The 18,901-nt window shown below is 41.0% G+C and overlaps 2 protein-coding genes across 5 annotated transcripts in view; one reads left to right on the top strand and one right to left on the bottom strand.

Moving 5' to 3' along the window:
* OTULINL (OTU deubiquitinase with linear linkage specificity like) overlaps positions 1-18,901 on the bottom strand; it is a 34,651-nt gene that overhangs the window by 1,895 nt on the left and 13,855 nt on the right. Inside the window, exons 2-9 of one of the 4 annotated variants that reach the window (XR_004244904.2) lie at positions 13,346-13,505; positions 13,227-13,258; positions 13,029-13,120; positions 12,138-12,287; positions 6,824-6,952; positions 5,263-5,532; positions 4,236-4,463; positions 3,883-4,114 (exon numbers count right to left, since the gene is read on the bottom strand). Coding sequence is in view for 1 of the 4 variants with exons in the window: in XM_032136096.2 (XP_031991987.1) it covers positions 4,290-4,463; positions 5,263-5,532; positions 6,824-6,952; positions 12,138-12,287; positions 13,029-13,120; positions 13,227-13,258; positions 13,346-13,505 (1,007 nt within the window). In the remaining 3 variants the exon portion in view is untranslated. Of the gene's footprint in view, positions 1-3,882; positions 4,464-5,262; positions 5,533-6,823; positions 6,953-12,137; positions 12,288-13,028; positions 13,121-13,226; positions 13,259-13,345; positions 13,506-18,901 lie in introns of those variants that run through there. The other 3 variants (XR_009210589.1, XR_004244903.2, XM_032136096.2) reach the window with 3 other exon arrangements.
* On the top strand, positions 2,384-3,159 carry LOC116457103 (cytochrome b-c1 complex subunit 7). The gene has a single exon (XM_058430236.1). It carries the CDS (start codon positions 2,393-2,395, stop codon positions 2,726-2,728), a length of 336 nt encoding a protein of 111 aa, XP_058286219.1. The 5' UTR covers positions 2,384-2,392; the 3' UTR covers positions 2,729-3,159.

Genomic DNA, 18,901 nt, shown 5'->3' with positions numbered 1-18,901 from the left:
CGTGATCCACCCGCCTCGGCCTCCCAAAGTGCTGGGATTACAGGCTTGAGCCACCACGCCCAGCCAATTATTGCTAATTCTGGAATTAGTCATCCCTTTATTCATGCTTGTATATATTTTCACATATTGGGTTAGTCATCAGTTTAAAACAGTTACATACTTTGATGTGGAATTCCAACATTTCCAGAGCATTCAAAAAAGTCAGCTTGGACAGAATTAAAATTGTCTTTCTTTGGTCTCACTAAAATAGGAGAAACTCATCTGATTGAGAATAACAAATATTTCCATCCAATACCCATTTGCAGAAAAGTCCTGGGAAAATTAATGTTAATGCCCCCTGATCCGGGCTGCTCTTCTCTCTTGGAGGTTGAGTCCATCCTCCACCAGCTTAGTCTGGAGGTCTCCTGTCCCCTAGAGAGGGCCCTGGGGACCCTTTCACCTGACTCTCCCTTGGGTGGAAATAACTTTGGTTCAAGACCATGAAGACATTTGAGAAATTCAAGTCACCAGGGTGGCTCTGAATTAAGTTTCTTGGGGACTTTTCAATGATAATATTCTAAGTTGAGCCCAGAAGCCACCCATAGTTACCGTTTTACTTTGGAGATAAAACACGATTTTCCTGATCCATTTGGTCACCTAACTCCCTCTTAGGTTGTACTTCTCCACTGAGATCTTTGAAGCCCAGAGGAAATACTCAGATTAGAAGAGTATGATGAAAAGATAGCATGAAAAGGAAAAGGAATCCAGGTACCAGGTAGGGAATTAAAGTTGCCTGCTTTGAAAAAAAGTCAGTCTTGGAGAGTTTAAAAAGTTCTGAGGGTGGATGGTGGTGAGGGTCACACAACAATGTGAATATGCTTAATGTCACTGTCACTTAAAAATTGTTAAGGCCGGGTGCAGTGGCTCACACCTGTAACCGCAGCATTTTGGGATGCTGAGGCGGGCGGATCGCCCAGGGTCAGGAGTTCAGATCAGCCTGGCTAAATGGTGAAACCCCGTTTCTACTAAAAATACAAAAAATTAGTCGAGCGTAGTGGCGGACACCTGTCATCCCAGCTACTTGGGAGGCTGAGGCAGGCAGCCTCACTTGAACCCGGGAGGTGGAGGTTGCAGTGAGCCGAGATTGTGCCATTGCACCCCAGCCTGAGCAAAAAGAGTGAAACTCTGTCTCAAAAAAAAATTGTTAAAATATAAACTATATGTTATGTATATTTTACCACAGTAAAAGTCAGCCTTGTACTAATATTCATACAACCCCTCAGTATGGACACGTAAGGCCAAAATTTAAGAGAGAAACTTATCCTAAAATAAAAAACCAACAAGGGCTTTATGTTTCTATTTTTGCTACAGTTCTCTCACCATTTAAAACATATACGGTTAGAAAGACATTTAAATGTTGGCATCACACAGGAAGCTCACCTCAAATTTATTGTTGACATTTAAAAGTGCTGCTAATTTATATGCAGCTCCTTCTGGCTACTTGTTATATTCATTATACAACTGAATAAAAACAAACAAAACAAAACAAAACAACACCTCATACCTCCTCCCTAAAAACCTGTTTTGACATCTTCCCAAAATTTAGCAACTATCTAAATGTCCTCTTACTTTTTACTTTCACTGGATTGAAACCTTTTTCACAACTTGGTTCTCTAAAGAATTCTTGCCCCCCGCCCACAACACGATAGGTTGAGTGAGGTCACAGAGCTATAGGCTGCCAATCCTGGTGAAAAAAATTTTCCTTTCAGTCCTGGATTTATGTGGAAATAATTACATCGGTAAGGAGATCCAAGGTGAGTGGTAATACACAAATGCCAGGTACGCTTCTGGACAGCTCAAGTAGAGCCAAAACTTCAGAGCAACAATTCTATAAGTATCAGCCACAGCAGCCCATGGCAGGCCATCACCAAAAGGGGTGGCGTTCATGCTTTCTTGGTTACAGTAACACATCAGGGGGATATCTTCTAACACTGTCAGTTAAATGACAGGAGTTATGCAAAACCATAGATGTTTCCAAACAGGCAGGGACTGTAGAGGTCAATGAAGAACTCTTGTTTGTGTGGCTGAGCTCATTAATCTTCAACCAGAAAACAAAATGACAGTGGGAACAAGCTACCGTCAGACATGGTTCATGTAGCACACAAGACTGATCATCTCCGTTGCAAAAGAATATGAATGTAAATTTCAGACATGACAGCATTTGACACACTCCCTTTTAATTTACTGCAGAAATAATATGAACATCTGGGAAAATGTTAGTGCTAAATATCTTGTGAAGTAAGCCATTCTTAGAAAGGGATTTGTGACTTTGAAGTAATATATAATTAGCAAGATTTTAAAAATTATTCTTATGTACTGAAACTCAAAACAGACCAGCCTCTTTCTTGTCAAAATGGCTGGCAAGCAGGCCGTTTCGGCATCAGGCAAGTGGCTGGATGGTATTCGAAAATGGTATTACGATGCTGCAGGATTCAATAAGCTGGGGTTAATGCGAGATGATACAATATACGAGGATGAAGATGTAAAAGAAGCCACAAGAAGCCTTCCTGAGAATCTTTATAATGACAGGATGTTTCGTATTAAGAGGGCACTGGACCCGACCGTGAAGCATCAGATCTTGCGTAAAGAGCAGTGGACCAAATATGAAGAGGAAAATTTCTACCTGGAACCATATCTGAAAGAGGTTATTCGGGAAAGAAAAGAAAGAGAAGCATGGGCAAAGAAGTAATCATGTAGTTGAAGTCTGTGGGTGCAGCTGTTATGAAGATGGTTAAACTTGAAACAAACAATTTTAAGAATTATTTGGTCTGCAGATGTTTTACTTTAAATAAAAGTCTATTGTAATGGCTGGAAGAAAAAAAAAAAAACAGACTAGCAAAGTACCTCCAAAATAAAAATTATTAAATTAAACTAGAAAAGTATTTCCAAAATAAAGACGACCAAAAACTAGCCTGAGAATACTAGTTTTCTGTTGCTATAACACATTATCACAGACTTAGTGGCTTAAACACAAATCTATTATCTTACAGTTCTGCAGATTAGAGGTCTAACACAGGCTTCACTGGGCTAAAATCAAGGTGTTGGCAGGGCTGTGTTCCTTCTGGAGGCTAGGGGGAAGTTTCTGTTTCCTTTCCAGTCTCAATTCTACAGGCTGCCTGCACTCCCTGGCTTATGGCCCCTTCCTCCATCTTCAAAGCCAGCAATGGTGCATCTCTCTCTAACTGTTCTTCCACATTTCACATTTCCCTCTGACTCTGGCACTCTTCCAATTCCCCCTTCCACTTTTAAGGACCATTCTGATTACACTGCGCCCACCTGGAGAATCCAGAAAAATCTCCCTATTTCAGCATCAGTGGATTAGCACCTCAGTTCCACCTGCAACCTTAATTCTCCTTTCCCATTTAACCCATTTAGCCCTTTACAGGCTCTGAGGATTCAGACACAGACATCTTTGGGGAGCATGGGGCATTATTCTGCCTACCATAATGAGATTCCACACATTAAATACACATTAAATGTACCACAGTTTAATATTTTTGTGACAGTTCAATAACTGTCATTTGCTTTAATCTACAGAATTTTTAAAAATCTAAATAAAACTATTAAGTTGGCCAGATAAAACAGTAACAAAAAAATGTAAAGAGATATAAAACAAACTGTACAGTATTACAAAGTAGTGGTTATTTCTCTGTATGTCTATGTGTATATATGTATATATAAAACTATACACAGATACATGTGTGTATATAAACATACATATGTATATATACACACATCTACTTAAAGTTAATCAAATGGTTATCAAAAATTAATATACAACAAAGATTCCTGGGAAGGTAATGCTTATATAAAATAACGCCATGTTTCTAAAAATACCCCAAATTAGTCCAAGATAAGATTTTTAATGAAGAACATAAAGGTTAAAGAAATTCTTTCTCTACAGGTTAGCCGTTTTTCCCTACTTGTTTTCTTCTTGCTTTTTCCTGTTGTTGTCCATATTAAACTTCTTTGTGCTCTTAAAGGCCCGCCATCACGTGAAGTGGCCACACCTCTTATGGACAAAGTCAAACCACCAACACCCAAATATATCAGTGCAGCTGCTTCAGAGAAATCACTGAAAAATAAAGAAAAACCATCCATGCATGGCTGCATCCAGTGTACCTGTAATCCTGGAGAAAAGGTGCTACTTCCTTCCATGCTGAAATGCTAGCTTTGGTTTCAGAGAGATACTTTACTTGCAGCTGTGACCACTGTCACTGGTGAGCACTGCTGTTCGGCCCCCAGCGAACTTAAAAGACTGGAATGTGGTAGTTGCGGTCGTTCTCGGTCAGCAGGGAGATCTCCGGCCAGTCCCTGAGAGGCTCCTCTGGGTAGCAGACTTCAAAGTCTCTGGAGTTAAACTTGAACAGCCTGAACACTTTTATCTTTACTTCAAGGGAGTATCCAAGTATAAACATATCAATCTGTGGATGAGATGAAAGACAGGTAACAGATACACACTTGCAAATTCCTGCCTCCCACCACGGTGGGGGGAAGTGTTCCTCTGCAGTTTATGAAATAATCTGCTTGTTGACAGACCCACCCATACACCACTGAGTGGGCACAGAGTTCAGAACAAATGCTCATTGTGTGGAAGGAAGGGGACAAGCATAGGAACAACTCTGTAGGCTAGCACGTAAAAATCACAGGAAAAAGCTACTTGAAAAAAAATTAGTGAAAAAATAAAAGAACACTCACGATAAAAACTACATTATTTTCCAATCAATTTTATATCATTTTATAGCCATTTGTTTAAAAATGTCAGATAATTTTGTTCACCCTCTAGGAAAGCAAAACAAAAAAAAAACTCTTTTCTAGAGGGATAAAAGCATTTTCTGGCTTTAAAAAGTTTCAATTAATTTATATTTATCTGCAATGGGTAACCAAATGCTTTCCCAAAATTATCTCATTTTCTAACTGGACTTTTTCCTGGTGAACGTCTATGTGAGAGAACCTGTTGGCATCTGGGAAGCAGCGTGAGAGGTCAGAAAGGGCCCCAGAATTGGTGCTCTCTGGCCAGAGGTCTGATGAGACACAAAGCAGCCAGCACAGAACAATGAATTTATTAGTCTTTTTTCCTCATTTGAGGGGCGATAATATCAATAAACCACCTCTGTGCAGTTGTTTATATCACCACTGAAAAGTCAACCCCAGACACCTCTGTGTTCAAATAGTGCCACAGCATCCTTAGTTACATACAAGCAGTTCTTCCTCCCCGGTTACCTGCTCTAGTCCGCACGTGTCGCCTACAGAATTCAGGTGATTCATCATGAAGCTCAAAGGATCAGAGGATGTCTCCCTGGAAAAGAGGAGTCTAAAAAGACTGGGAATGGCCTTTTTAGTCTTCATTTGTTCATGAACTTCCGTGACTTGATACAGCATGATGAACTTTAAAGCTTCATAAAGTTTATATTCCAGAATGGCATCTGAAAAAAGGGTGTTGCACATACTTCCTCTCTTGTGATAATCTCTAATTCCATTAAATTCAGTCCACTAAAAACATAGATGTAAAAGTGAAATTCAGAAGGATAAAGGTGAAGACATATACCATTCCATAACTTTTAATGTATTTATAAAATAAACCAAAGATTAATAGAAAAAAGTGGAACTTTAACTCTTCACTTTATATCTTTTGGCACTGTTTGATGTTTTTTTAACCATAAAAGTATACTGCAGTAGACTGAACATGTCTTCCCCAACTTCCTATGTTGAAACCCTAATCCCAAGGTGATGGTATTAGAGCGTGTGTCCTTTGGGAGGTGATTAGGTCCTGACGGTGGAGCCCTCATGAATGGACTTGGTACTCTTATAAGAAGAGGCCAAAGAGCTAGCTAGTTCTCCTTCCACTATGTGAAGACACACCAAGAAGACAGCTGTCTATAAAACAGGAAGAGGGCTCTCACCAAAAACCCCACTGTGCTGGCACCCCGATCTCTGACTTCCAATCTCCAGAACTGTGAAAAATCAATGTTTATGGGTTAAGCCACCCAATTCATGGTATTTTGTTATAGAAGCCTAAGCTGACCATAAAACGTTTACAATAAGAAATTAGTTTAGATAAAATATTTTTTTCAAAAAGTATCACCTACTAGGTAAAATACAAAGCAAGTCAGTTTTCCAAAACTGCTTAGGACGGATGGGTTATACAAAGGATATTCCAGAGAATAGTGCTAGCGTGCTTTAACATTCACTGTGGATTCTGCACAGTTTAAAGCACTCTGTGTATTACATCATTGACTCTTCACAATAATGGTACAGGATATACACTATTGATGTTTCTCTTTAATACATAAGAAAACTATGGACCAGAAAGGTTATTTCCCAAGGTAATCCAGCTAGTGGTAGGCTCAGGATTCATTTCGATCATCCAAAATCTGTGTCATTATTGAAAGACAGGAAGTCTTAGTCAAATTATTACATCTGTGCCATTACCAAGTTATGAATGGGGTGCATTCCAGAAGAGCATTTCTGAGCACCTTGCCTGGAACTTGCACCACATTTTTCTGGGGAAACGAAGGTACATGATTGGTAAGGTTTGCAGGCCAGCCCATAGAAGCCCCCAACCCTACAGGGCCTAATTATCATGTAGAACCATGTTGCTCTCATTCACTTCTTGAAGGAGAAGGAAGAATAAGGAGGGAAATCATCAGTTACTAGAAGCAGTTCTGCTTGCGCTTCTTACTTTCCTAACACAAAGCAATGTCCCTGACATCAGAGAAAACTGGCTCTATCTGGGATATGTGCTTTTATTCCTCGTCTTTTTATTTCCCCCGCAAACACTCACCTGTGTTTTCAGTAATTCCACACATTTCCGTAATTTTCCAAACACATTCGAACCTGTATACTTCTCAGGACCAAAACTGTATTGCTGAATCCAATTACAACCTTGTGAAAACAGCAGTTTTTCAGGAAGCTTGAAAAGGAAGTAGATGCCAACTATGATTACCATATGAATGTTTATTACACACAATTTGGTGTATAGCACAGCACACAACCTTATCTTTTTTTTTTTTCCGAGATGGAATCTCACTCTGTTGCCCAGGCTGGAGTGCAGTGGCGCAATCTCGGCTCACTGCAACCTCCACCTTCCAGGTTCAAGCGATTCTGCTGCCTCAGCCTCCTGAGTAGCTAGGACTACAGGCATGAGCCACCACACCCAGCTAATTTTTTGTATTTTTAGTAGAGATGGGGTTGCACCATGTTGGTCAGGCTGGTCTCGAACTCCTGACCTCAAGCAATCTGCCCACCCTGGCTTCCCAAAGTGCTGGGATTACAGCTGTGAGTCACAGCACCCGGCTCAACCTTACCTCATTTAGCAATCTTTATTTTAAAAGACTATGGCAACAGTAAGTATATTGCCTTCTTTTATATTTGTGCCTTAGGTTTTTACATCACATTCTTACAATTTCCCAAGTGATGAAAACATAGAATTGTGTCCATAGAAACAATCTTTTTTGTTAAAATAGTTACCAAATTTACTATATGTAGCCCTTTAGAAATTATTTTTAACCAAACGATGTTAGGGCAGTATATTACATCAGGAAACAGGTGGATTTTAGAATGATGCACTCTGTGGTCCAAACCTGGCTGTCACTTACCAGCTGAGAGATTACTTAACCAGCATGGATTACTTAACTTTTCAGCCTCATCCTCCATTGTAACATACCAATAATACTGTGCATTTTATAGGACTCTTGTTAGGATTAAATAAGATTATGGTGTATGTAAGAATCTAATCCATCATAGGTAACCAATACATTTTCCCATCCTACTCAGTTTGTTGAGCCTGGGAATCTCCGTTGTGGTTGTTTTTTGTTTTGTTTTCTTTTTAAAACACAAGGTCTCACTTAATATGGTTTGACTGTGTCCCCACCCAAATCTCATCTTGAATTCCCATGTGTTGTGGGAGGGACCTGGTGGGAGGTAATTGAATCGTGGGGGCAAGTCTTTTTCCTGTGCTGGTCTCAGGATAGTCAATAAGTCTCACAAGATCTGATGGGTTTTTTGTTTGTTTGTTTGTTTGTTTTGTTTTGTTTTTTTTATTATTATACTTTAGGTTTTAGGGTACATGTGCACAATGTGCAGGTTTGTTACATATGTATCCATGTGCCATGTTGTTCTGCTGCACCCATTAACTCGTCATTTAGCATTAGGTGTATCTCCTAATGCTGTCCCTCCCCCCTCCCCCCACCCCACAACAATCCCTGGAGTGTGATGTTCCCCTTCCTGTATCCATGAGTTCTCACTGTTCATGGTTTTAAAAAGAGAAGTTCCCATGCACAGCCTCTCTCTTTTTGCCTGCCACCATCCACATAAAATGTGACTTGCTCCTCTGACTTCCGCCATGATTGTCAGGCTTCCCCAGCCACATGGAACTGTCCCGAAGTCCAGTTAAACCTCTTTCTTTTGTAAATTGCTCAGTCTCAGGTATGTCTTTATCAGCAGCGTGAACACAGACTAATAGAGTAAACTGGTACCAGGACTGGGGTGCTGCTGAAAAGACACCCGAAAACATGAAAGCGACTTTGGAATTGGGTGACAAGCAGAGGTTGGAACAATTTGGAGGGCTCAGAAGAGGACAGGAAAATGTGGGAAAGTTTGGAACTCCCTAGAGACTTGTTGAATGGCTTTGACCAAAATGCTGATAATGATATGGATAATGAAATCCAGGCTGAGGTAGTCTCAGGTGGAGATGAGGAACTTGGAAACTGGAGCAAAGGTGACTCTTGTTATGTTTCAGCCAAGAGATTGGTGGCATTTTGCCCCTGCCCTAGAGATTTATGGAACTCTGAACTTGAGAGAGATGATTTACAGTATCTGGTGGAAGAAATTTCTAAGCAGCAAAGCATTCAGAAGTGACTGGATGCTGTTAAAGGCATTCAGTTTTGAAAGAGAAACAGAGCATAAAAGTTCAGAAAATTTGCAGCCTGACAATGCGATGGGAAAGAAAATCTCATTTTCTGAGGAGAAATTCAAGCTGGCTGCAGATATTTGCATAACTAATGAGAAGCCAAATGTTAATCACCAAGACAATGAGGAAAATGTCTCTAGGACACGTCAGAAACTTTTACGGCAGCACCGCCCCCCCACCCATTACAGGCCCAGAGACCTAGGAACAAAAAACAGTTCCATGGGCCAGGCCCAGGGTCCCTCTGCTGTGTGCAGTCTGGGGACTTGGTGCTCTGCATCCCAGCCACTCCAGCCATGACTAAAAGGGGCCAAGCAAGGTATAGCTAGGGCCATGCCTTCGGAGGGTGCAAGCCCCAAGCCTTGACAGCTTCCACATGGTGTTGGGCCTGTGGGTACACAGAAGTCAAGAACTGAGGGTTGGAAACCTCCAGCCAGGTTTCAGAGGATGTATAGAAATGCCTTGATGTCCAGGCAGAAGTTTGCTGTAGGGGCAGGGCACTCATGGAGAACCTCTGCTAGGGCAGTGTGAAAGGGAAATGTGGGGTGGGAGCCCCCACACAGAGTCCCCATCCCCACTGGGGTGCTGCCTAGTAGAGCTGTGAGAAGAGGGCCACCGTCCCCCAGACCCCAGAATGGTAGATCCACCAACACCTTGCACCATGCACCTGGAAAAGCCACAGGCACTTGACACTAGCCCGTGAAAGCAGCCAGGAGGGAGGCTGTACCCTGCAAAGCCACAGGGGCGGAGCTGCCCAAGACCATGGGAACCCACCTCTTGCATTGGTGTGACCTGGATATGAGACAGAATCAAAGGAGATCATTTTGGAGCTTTAAGATTTGACTGCCCCACTGGGTTTTGGACTTGCATGGCCTGTAGTCCCTTTGCTTTGGCCAATTTCTCCCATTTGGAATGGCTGTATTTACCTAGTATCCCCACTGTATCTAGGAAGTAACTAAACTGCTTTTGATTACAGGCTCATAGGTAGAAGGGACTTGCCTTGTTTTGGATGAGACTTTGTACTGTGAACGTTTGTGTTAATGCTGAAATGAGTCAAGTCTTTGGGGGACTGCTGGTAAGGCATGACTGGTTTTGAAATGTAAAGATGTGAGATTTGGGAGGGGCCAGGGGTGGAATAATATGGTTTGGCTGTGTCCCCATCCAAATATCATCTTGACTGTCTTTATCAGCAGCATGCAAACAGACTAATACACACTCTATCACCCAGGCTGGAGTACAGTGGTGCAATCATAGCTCAGTGTAACCTCAACTCCTAGGGTCAAGCAATCCTCCCATCATAGTCTCCCAAGTAACTATGACCACAGGCATGACCACCATGTCTGGCTAGACTTTTTTATTTTTTGGTGAGATGGAGTCTCGCTCTGTTGCCCAGGCTGGTCTTAAACTACCGGCCTCCAGAGATACTTCCAACTTGGCCTCCCAAAGTGCTGGGATTACAGGCATAAGCCACAGCACCTGGCCTCTGTTGTATTTTTATATCTTTGTCCTCAGCAATCAGCAACTGGGCTAGCACATTGCATATATTGGACAAGCATTTGCTAGATGAAATGGAACTAATAGAAACAAGTTTAAATAAAAGATATTAAGAAAATTGAACACACACACACACATACTTTATATTTCTTTGCACCTCTATCCTTAAGTGTAGTTCCTATATTAGACCTACTGCATTTAAAATAAATACTCAGGTTACTTATCAAGAATGTACTGCCTTACATTGTTAAGAAAATCAGAAATAAGCCACAGACTGGAGAAAATATCTATAAATCATATATCTGACAAAGCACTGTATTCAGAATATATAAAGAACTCTCAAGACTCAATAATAAAAATAAACAATAAAAAATGAGCAAAAGATTTGAATAGACATTTCTCCAAGAAGACAACAGGGATGACAAATAAGCACATGAAAAATGCTCAACATCATTACTCATTGGGGAATGCACACTAAAAGCACAATGATACCAATTCACACCTATTAGAATGGCTAAAAAACAAAAACCTGACAATATCAAGTGTGGAACAACCGAAACATTGCTTATACATTGTTGGTGGGAATACAAAATGGCTGGGCCACTTTGGAAAGCAGCTTGGCAGTTTCTTCTGAAGTTAAACATGCACCTAGCGTATAAGCAGGCAGTCTCACTCCTAGCTACTTACCCCCTCAATATGAAACCTATTGTTCATACGAAATCCTGTATGAGACTATTTATAACCACTTTATTTATAGTTGCCCCAAACTGAAAACAATCCAGATGTCCTTCAACTGGTGAATGGATAAACAACCTATAGTACATTCATGTAAAGGAATACCACTCAACAATAAAAAAGGATGAACTACAAATTCACAGACACATTCATGGATGAATTGGAAATGCATTATGCTAAGTGAAAGAAACCAGATTCAAAAAGCTACATACTGAATGATTCCATTTATATGACATTCTAGAAAAAGCAAAACTATAGGGACAGGAAATAGATCAGTGGTTTCCAGGGGCTGGGGTAGGAGGAGGATGGACTACCAAGGTATACAAGAGAATCTTTGGGGTGGTCACAAACTCCGCATTTATTAAAACTCACATTAACTGTAGAGTAAAAAAGTGAATTTTGCTTGATCACCTTACTTATAAAAGAACAGATGCCCCTCAAGAAAAGATGGTGGCATTAAAAACAAACACAGAGAATGACTATCTTCTGAGATGGTTTATTTGCAACTGACATGAGAGACAGGGGACTGGATTAAATGGCCTCTTAAAATTCCTCTGGCCAGACACGATGGCTCACACCTATAATCTCAGCACTCTAGGAGGAGGAAGTGGACAGATCGCTTGAGCCCAGAAGTTCAAGACCAGCCTGGGCAACATGGCAAAGCCCTGTCTCTACAAAAACATACAGAAATTACATGGGCGTGGTGGCATGCACCTGTGGTCCCAGCTACTCAGGAGGCTGAGATAGGAGAATCACTTGAGCCCAGAAGGTCAAGGCTGCATTGAGCCATGATCACCCCACTGTACTCAATCCTGGGTGACAGTGAGATCTTGTCTCAAAAAACAAAAAAATCTCTTCAATCTCATGGTCATCTGAATACAAAGCCCCCAAAGACTAGGAGCCTCTGAGTTGCAGTTATTGTCAACATGACATTTCCCACATTTCCAGTGGGAAGACATACCTTAACAATGTCCTTTTCTTTCATCCATGATGGAAAAGAGATGCCCTGGCTGAATATCTGAAATAACACCGATCTGAGAGCATCATAGTTATCTCTCCTTACTTGTCGAACACATTTAATGTGATGCCGCCAAAATAGCTCCTCATAAGCCTAATAAAATAAAAAGAGAAAGTTGTTTATTAATTCCATTGGACAAGAAAATAAAGAAAGTGAATTCACTGTATTTTCAGTGAGGTGTTCTTCCCAACTAAAATGGACAATGGAAACAATGATAAATTACGAATATGACTGCATGAAATTTTAGTGACTCTCATTTGTACAGGTGTATTTTAGATGATAAATCCTAGAAGCAGAGCCAGGGAAGGTCACCTTGGGCAGATAAGGGATGCGACCTAATCACAGTGAAAAACTCTGTATACTTTTAGGACCATGCTAAGTACTTTATATGTACTCCCTCCACCCTTTTTTGCTTTTGCTAGTGGCAAGATTGGGCAGCACTTCTGGGGATATTTACCAAGATAGGTCCAATGAAAATTCTAAAAATCCTCAAAATATTTTATATCAGGGTGCCTGATCTTTTCAAAGACAGTCTCCACTGCACATGCGGATGTTTAATAGGCCTGGCCAGAGGGCGCTGAAAAGGCACAATGCCTGAGTTTCCTGGAACTACAGACCTCATCGACCTGAGCCCTTGAGGGCACGAGCTCCAGGTAAAAGCCCAAAGCCAAGGTCTAGCAGCCATTTGGCTTTTGAGTTAGAGCCACAGTTGTTACTTGATTCACATTTTGGTACTGATGGATCTCTGGATTTAGTAAAGCAGAAGGGAATGTTTGTTTCCTGATTTTGACAGACAAATTCTGTTTCTCCCATACCCTCTAAAAACAGACACACCTTCCTCATCAGCTTGTTACGGGGTGTCTCTCCTTTCCATTCTCTTGCACAATAACTGAGTAAATCAACCTCTGCCTCCACACTGAGGTTCCCTGGACCAAATAAAAAATAAAAAGCTGTTAATTTTCCCTTTCTTCTCCCTTCTTGAACCCTCTCTGCACCTTAAAAATAAAGAAATAAATGAATGAAAATATTTACTTTTGAATTTTCTCTGCAGATATCCAATCCACCTGAAAGATAAAGGGAACAATAATATCAGAATTCTGCTCTGAATAGTAAGGATATATTTGAAATTTAAGGATGATACAGTGACCTACCATTTCAGCTTGTGCCCTGAATATAAATGTAGCCTCCGAAAGTAGCAGATAGCAGCCACCAGAAATGAAACTGCCAACATCACAAAGCCTTTTGCCATTCTCCAGACAGTGTCTAAGGCTTGGCTTGTAGCTAGTGTCCAGGAGTGAACTTGGTCACTTCCTATGAAAATTACAAAAAAAAAAAAAAAAAAAAAGCACATCACAATTACACAAGTTTGCTTTAAGAGAAAAAAATGCAGAGAGAGACTGCATAATTTTACCTGCAAAGTATCTATCACTGATTTATATAAATATTTTTAAAGTATTTAAAAATTCAATACAAAAATTAAAGAAATGTCTGGTTCTCCCATAATCAGCATCATATATAAGAACATATTTGTTCCATAAAATTAAGAAGAATAAACACAAAGAGTAGGGGCTTCAGAATCTCTCAAACTTGAACTCAAAGCCTGCCTCTACTACTTGATGTGTGACTATGGCAACCTAACTCCTCTTCTGAATTTTCTTGACTGTACAATGAGTGTGAAAACACTGACTTGGCTAGGGAAAGGTGGAACAAAATTTTTAAGCACTAGCACAATGCCTGCCACACACTTGGTTCTTGCTGAATATCTGAATTGGATCCCATGCACAATTACAGGGATTCAATCCAGACCCAAGTACACTGCAGGGAATCAAACCAGGTGACGTCTAACGATGCTCCAGAGATGCCTCTGTATTAGTCCATTCTCAAGCTGCTAATAAAGACATACCCGAGACTGGGTGATTTATAAAGGAAAGAGGTTTAATTGACTCACAGTTCAGCATGGCTGAGGATGTCTCAGGAAACTTACAATCATGGCAGAAAGGGAAGCAAACACATCCTTCTTCATGTGGCAGAGGTAGGAGAAGTGCCAAGCCAAAAGGGGGGGGAAAAGCTCCTTATAAAACCCATCAGATCTCGTGAGAACTCACTATCATGAGAACATGAGGGTAACCAGCCCCATGATTCAATTACCTCCCACTGGGTCCCTCCCATGATACTTGGGGATTATGGGAACTATAATTCAAGATGAGATTTGGGTAGGGACAGAGCCAAACCATATCAGTCTCCAATATCCACTTCTGCCCATTTATATATTTTTGATTCATTACAGGCCATAACATATGGCATCACTTTAGCAGCACAGAGCAAGTAACTCAGACAGCAGGCACACAGATATCATTTCCAGAAAGTAGACCACTTAAAAGGAGTCATGAGATCTATTTAGTGATGCTGCATATGATATACACTGTGATTCTTGATTTGACAAGAGAGAAAACTAACAGGCCTAGAGAGTTCAAACAGTGCACTTGTAATATTTTGCTATGTTCAGTAGATTCCTTATTATATTATGTTTGAGCACATAAAATGCTGAAGTACAAATAAGAAAGAGGACTTTAAATAATGACCAAACCTCTGGGGTTCATTGAAAAATAATTTCCTCCACAGTACATCATTTAGTAAAATTCCAGTGATTAACTATAGTAAAAGATTCATCAATGTAGAATCTAAAATTTTGACATTTTTAATCATCTGGATATTTGATGTGATATTTACACTTATAAAGAAATAATTTGCCAGCAAATAAAGAAAAAAACACTACCAATTTTTTTTTTCTTTTTTTTTTTTGAGATGGAGTCTCATTCTTGTTGCCCAGGCTGGAGTAGCAATGGCGCAATCTCGGCTCACCGTAACCTCCGCCTCCCAGGTTCCAGTGCTTCTCCTGTCTCAGCCTCCCCAGTTGCTGGGATTACAGGCATGCACCACCATGCCTAACTAATTTTGTATTTTTAGTAGAGACAGAGTTTCTCCATGCTGGTCAGGCTGGTCTCGAGCTCCCAACCGCAGGCCACCCGCCCACCTCAGCCTCTCAAAGTGCTGGGATTACAGGCATGAGCCACCGCGCCCGGCCAACACTAGCAAATTTTAAAGATACATTTACAATTACTTAAAAGGATATTTTCAAAAACAAGTGCTTATCTGTTTAGAACGGTTAATTAGCTATTCAAATCATTATATATTTATTCCCACCTAGACATTTAGTAAAACTTTTTATGAAAGCTTAAAAATGTAATGCTATATTGCCTTTACATCTATAATTTAGATTTTTATTAATTCGGCTTGATTTTTCAACTTTAAAAATTCTGACACATGCAAATATTTTTAGTGAAACTTTAAATTCATGGAAGAACTAGAATTTTACCCACCTGATACATACTTTCTTTTACTGTAGGTACATTTTTTAGAAAAATGGACTATAACATGATTTTAGTTCTTATTACAAAAGTTGGACATCTTTTCATATCAGTACACATAAATCTACATTATTCTTTTTAATGATGCATAATATTTCAGTATACACTGTCCTACATGTAAGCATTGCCTTTTTTTGAGACAGCGTCTTGTGCCGTTGCCCAGGCTGGAGCATGGAGCACAGTGGCAGGATCACAGCTCACCGCAACCTCAAACTCTTAGATTCAACCCATCCTCCCGCCTCAGCCTAACACTGCCTTATTGATAAACACTTGGATCATTTCCCATTTCTCACTTTTACAAACAATGCTGTGGCAAATATGCTTTTCTAACAGTCCTTGTGGTAGCTTTTTTAAAAGGATAATTTCAAGAAAAGAAAATTCTAGGTCACAGAGTGTGCACATTTTCAGTTTTGACAGACACTGCCACAGACTCTCATCACATATACGAGAGCACCTATTTCCCTAAGCCCCAGTACTGGTGTGATTTCTCACTTTAGGCTCCATGTACGAGGAAGGCTCTCCTGTACGTACTGGCTGTTCACATCCCTTCTTCTCTGAAGGCCTTTTGAAAGCATCTGCCTATTTCCCACAGGGTGGTGCTCACTTGTGGGTGGACAGGAAGGGCTTGCAGTCACTGAAGTGGGGATGGCTGCTGCCCCCTCCACGGACACATGCTCTCATCCGTCACAGGCTCCATCTAACCTGCTACAGTTACAACGCAGGAACCTACTAGTTGGCAGTTACCAACTAGCCCCTGTGGAATTTGAGGTGAGACCCTGAAGCTGGGCCATCTCACCTGAGCACAGGGCCTCTCCGGTAGCTCCCGGGCCTCCATGGGGACCCGCTACAGACCACGGCTCTCCCCACTCACACATACTCTTCCTAGCACATGCCCTTACCCTCAAATCTCAACCCCACCTACAATCCAAGAGATTGTGATATGATCAACCTGTCAGAAAAAAACCTAGAACACATGCCTGCACTCCTGGTCTCCCTCTACCCAATGTGTCCACACTGTTTTGTCAATTAACTCCAGCCAAGGGCCAGGGAGCCTATTCATGCGGGTGCTGGTGTGGGTACCACAGAACCATCTGGAGGTGGATGGGAGGGTACTCTGTAGGACTTGTGAAGTCACGTGGAAGCAGGCCATGGCCATTTAGCCATGTATAGGACCTATACGAGCTGTTCACTGATGACATTAGGAGTGGGGCTTCTGTATCAAAGGAGAAATACATTTTAGTAAGAAAGAGTATGACTTCACCAATAGCTACAATAGCTACAGTTTAAGCTTTTATTATGTTCCAGCCCCTATGTTAAGTGTTTTACAGGAATTAATTCATTTACTCCTGTGACCATGCCATGGAGCAGGCAGTAAGAAGTCTCTAGAGTCTAACAACATGGTCCCCATGCTGGCCCTGCACATTGCAGCATGTGATATGGGGCAAGTGATTTCCCCTCCCTAAGCCTCAGTTTCTGAATCTAGGAATGAAGACAGCACATAGCAGAGCCTGGTGCACAGTGAGTGCTCAGTGCATGGTTTCTCTTACTATCATCACTGCATCACAACACAGGAGGCACAGCATGATCCACCTCTCAGGGCTGCTGTGAAACTGAAAGTAAATGTTGGGAAAGCACTTTGCACCATATCTGACACACACCATAAGTACCCAATAAACATGAATTATTGTTTTTATTGTTATTACTCTAGTAACCCTTATTTTGCAGAGAAAACTTTGAGGGGGAAAAATTAAATAATTGCCCAATGGGACTCAGCCAGTAAGTAGAAGAGCCAGAATTCAAAGACAGGAGCAATGTGGTATGCTATGGTATGAATGTGTCTCCAATGTGTCCCACATGTTAGTTTTATGTGTTGGAAACTTAATCACAAAACTCATATGATGACTGGAGGTTGGGCCTTTGGGAAGTAATTAGGATTAGATAAGGCCATCAGCATGGGGCCCCCATGACAGGACTGTTGGCTGACCTGCATGCTAATAACCTCTCACCACGCGACGCCCTCCACCACATTACAATGCAAAGAAGGCCCTCACCAGATCTGGTGCCTGCCATGCTCTTGGACTCCCCAGTCCCCAGAACTGCAGGAAATAGACTTGTTTTCCTTATAAATCACCCAGTCTGTGGTATTCTGTTATAACAACAGAAAATGAACAAAGACATGATGCCAGAAGTTGCCTCCTTTACCACTTGGCTGTCCTGCCTCTGAATTAGGGAACCGTGGAAATCTTCAAATTAGTATTGCTATAGCAAGTAAATTAAGACTCTTTAAAATGAAAATTTTTAAAAATTTATCCTTCCTGGGCTAATAACTGAATTACAACTAAAAAATGATACAGAAGAAAACACCGTAATGAGACATCTTGCAAAATAGTGTCATAATGACAGTTCTGATGACCTCCAGCATCAAATCTCATTTCCCCAAATACAACTGAGATAAAATTGTGGACATCAGAAGGTTCATAGGGGACCCCTTCCACCAGCCTGCCAAGGAGAATTCTGCAGTCCCTGGCCCAGCTTTCCTGCCTCATCCCTGGAGAGGGATGCCTGTGGAAGGCTTGGTGATTGGGACCTTGAGAAACAGGAAAGGAGAAAAGGTTTCACCTCCACGAATTCAGTCATTCTACATAAAAAAAGAACAAAAAGGAGTGTGCTGGGAGGGGGGTAAGTTTTGGCAAAAAGAGTCTCCAGAAAGTCCACAAGGGAACTTCCAGGACAGTAGGAGCCTCAGGTCCACAGTGAAGTTTCACAAGTCCACAAGGAAGTTGCAAGGGGAAGTGGAAAAGAGCAGTGTTGCCAGAAATTACGGATTTGATCCTCTTTAATGCCTGTGAAGAGATACAAAAACATGAAATTTCTTTTCAATATTTTTGGACTGAACCACTTGGGTGGTGGCTGAAATGAGACCATATATACAGCACAATGCATGTCTGTTATATTGCAAAGTGTATTACCTAGGTCTCATACATCCCCCTAGTCATCAGCATTAATGCATGCTGGGACCCCGACCCACACAAGCAGAAGTAATGCTTCAGCAGTGAACATGTCCTAGAGGAATTATACCAGGACCTCCTGAAATCAACAAAGTGAATATCAGAAACTAAAATCTGACCTGTGATCACTCAAACTGTATTATATATGGCAGATGAGACTGGTCAGAACTACAAAAAAAAAAAAAAAAAAAAAAAAGGACCATTTTTGGTGGTAAAATTCTACTTAGTTTTTGTTTTTTTTTCCATTCTCTACAATATACCAAAGCTGAAG

The sequence above is a fragment of the Hylobates moloch genome, unplaced genomic scaffold (assembly GCF_009828535.3).
Source record: "Hylobates moloch isolate HMO894 unplaced genomic scaffold, HMol_V3 SCAFFOLD_17, whole genome shotgun sequence".
Classification (NCBI taxonomy): domain Eukaryota; kingdom Metazoa; phylum Chordata; class Mammalia; order Primates; family Hylobatidae; genus Hylobates; species Hylobates moloch.
Note: the sequence above shows the minus strand (reverse complement) of the source record. Positions and strands in the feature narration are given on the sequence as shown.

Excerpts from the sequence above, each read along its gene's own strand:
- LOC116457103 (XM_058430236.1), top strand. The coding sequence starts at position 2,393 with ATGGCTGGCAAGCAGGCCGTTTCGGCATCAGGCAAGTGGCTGGATGGT.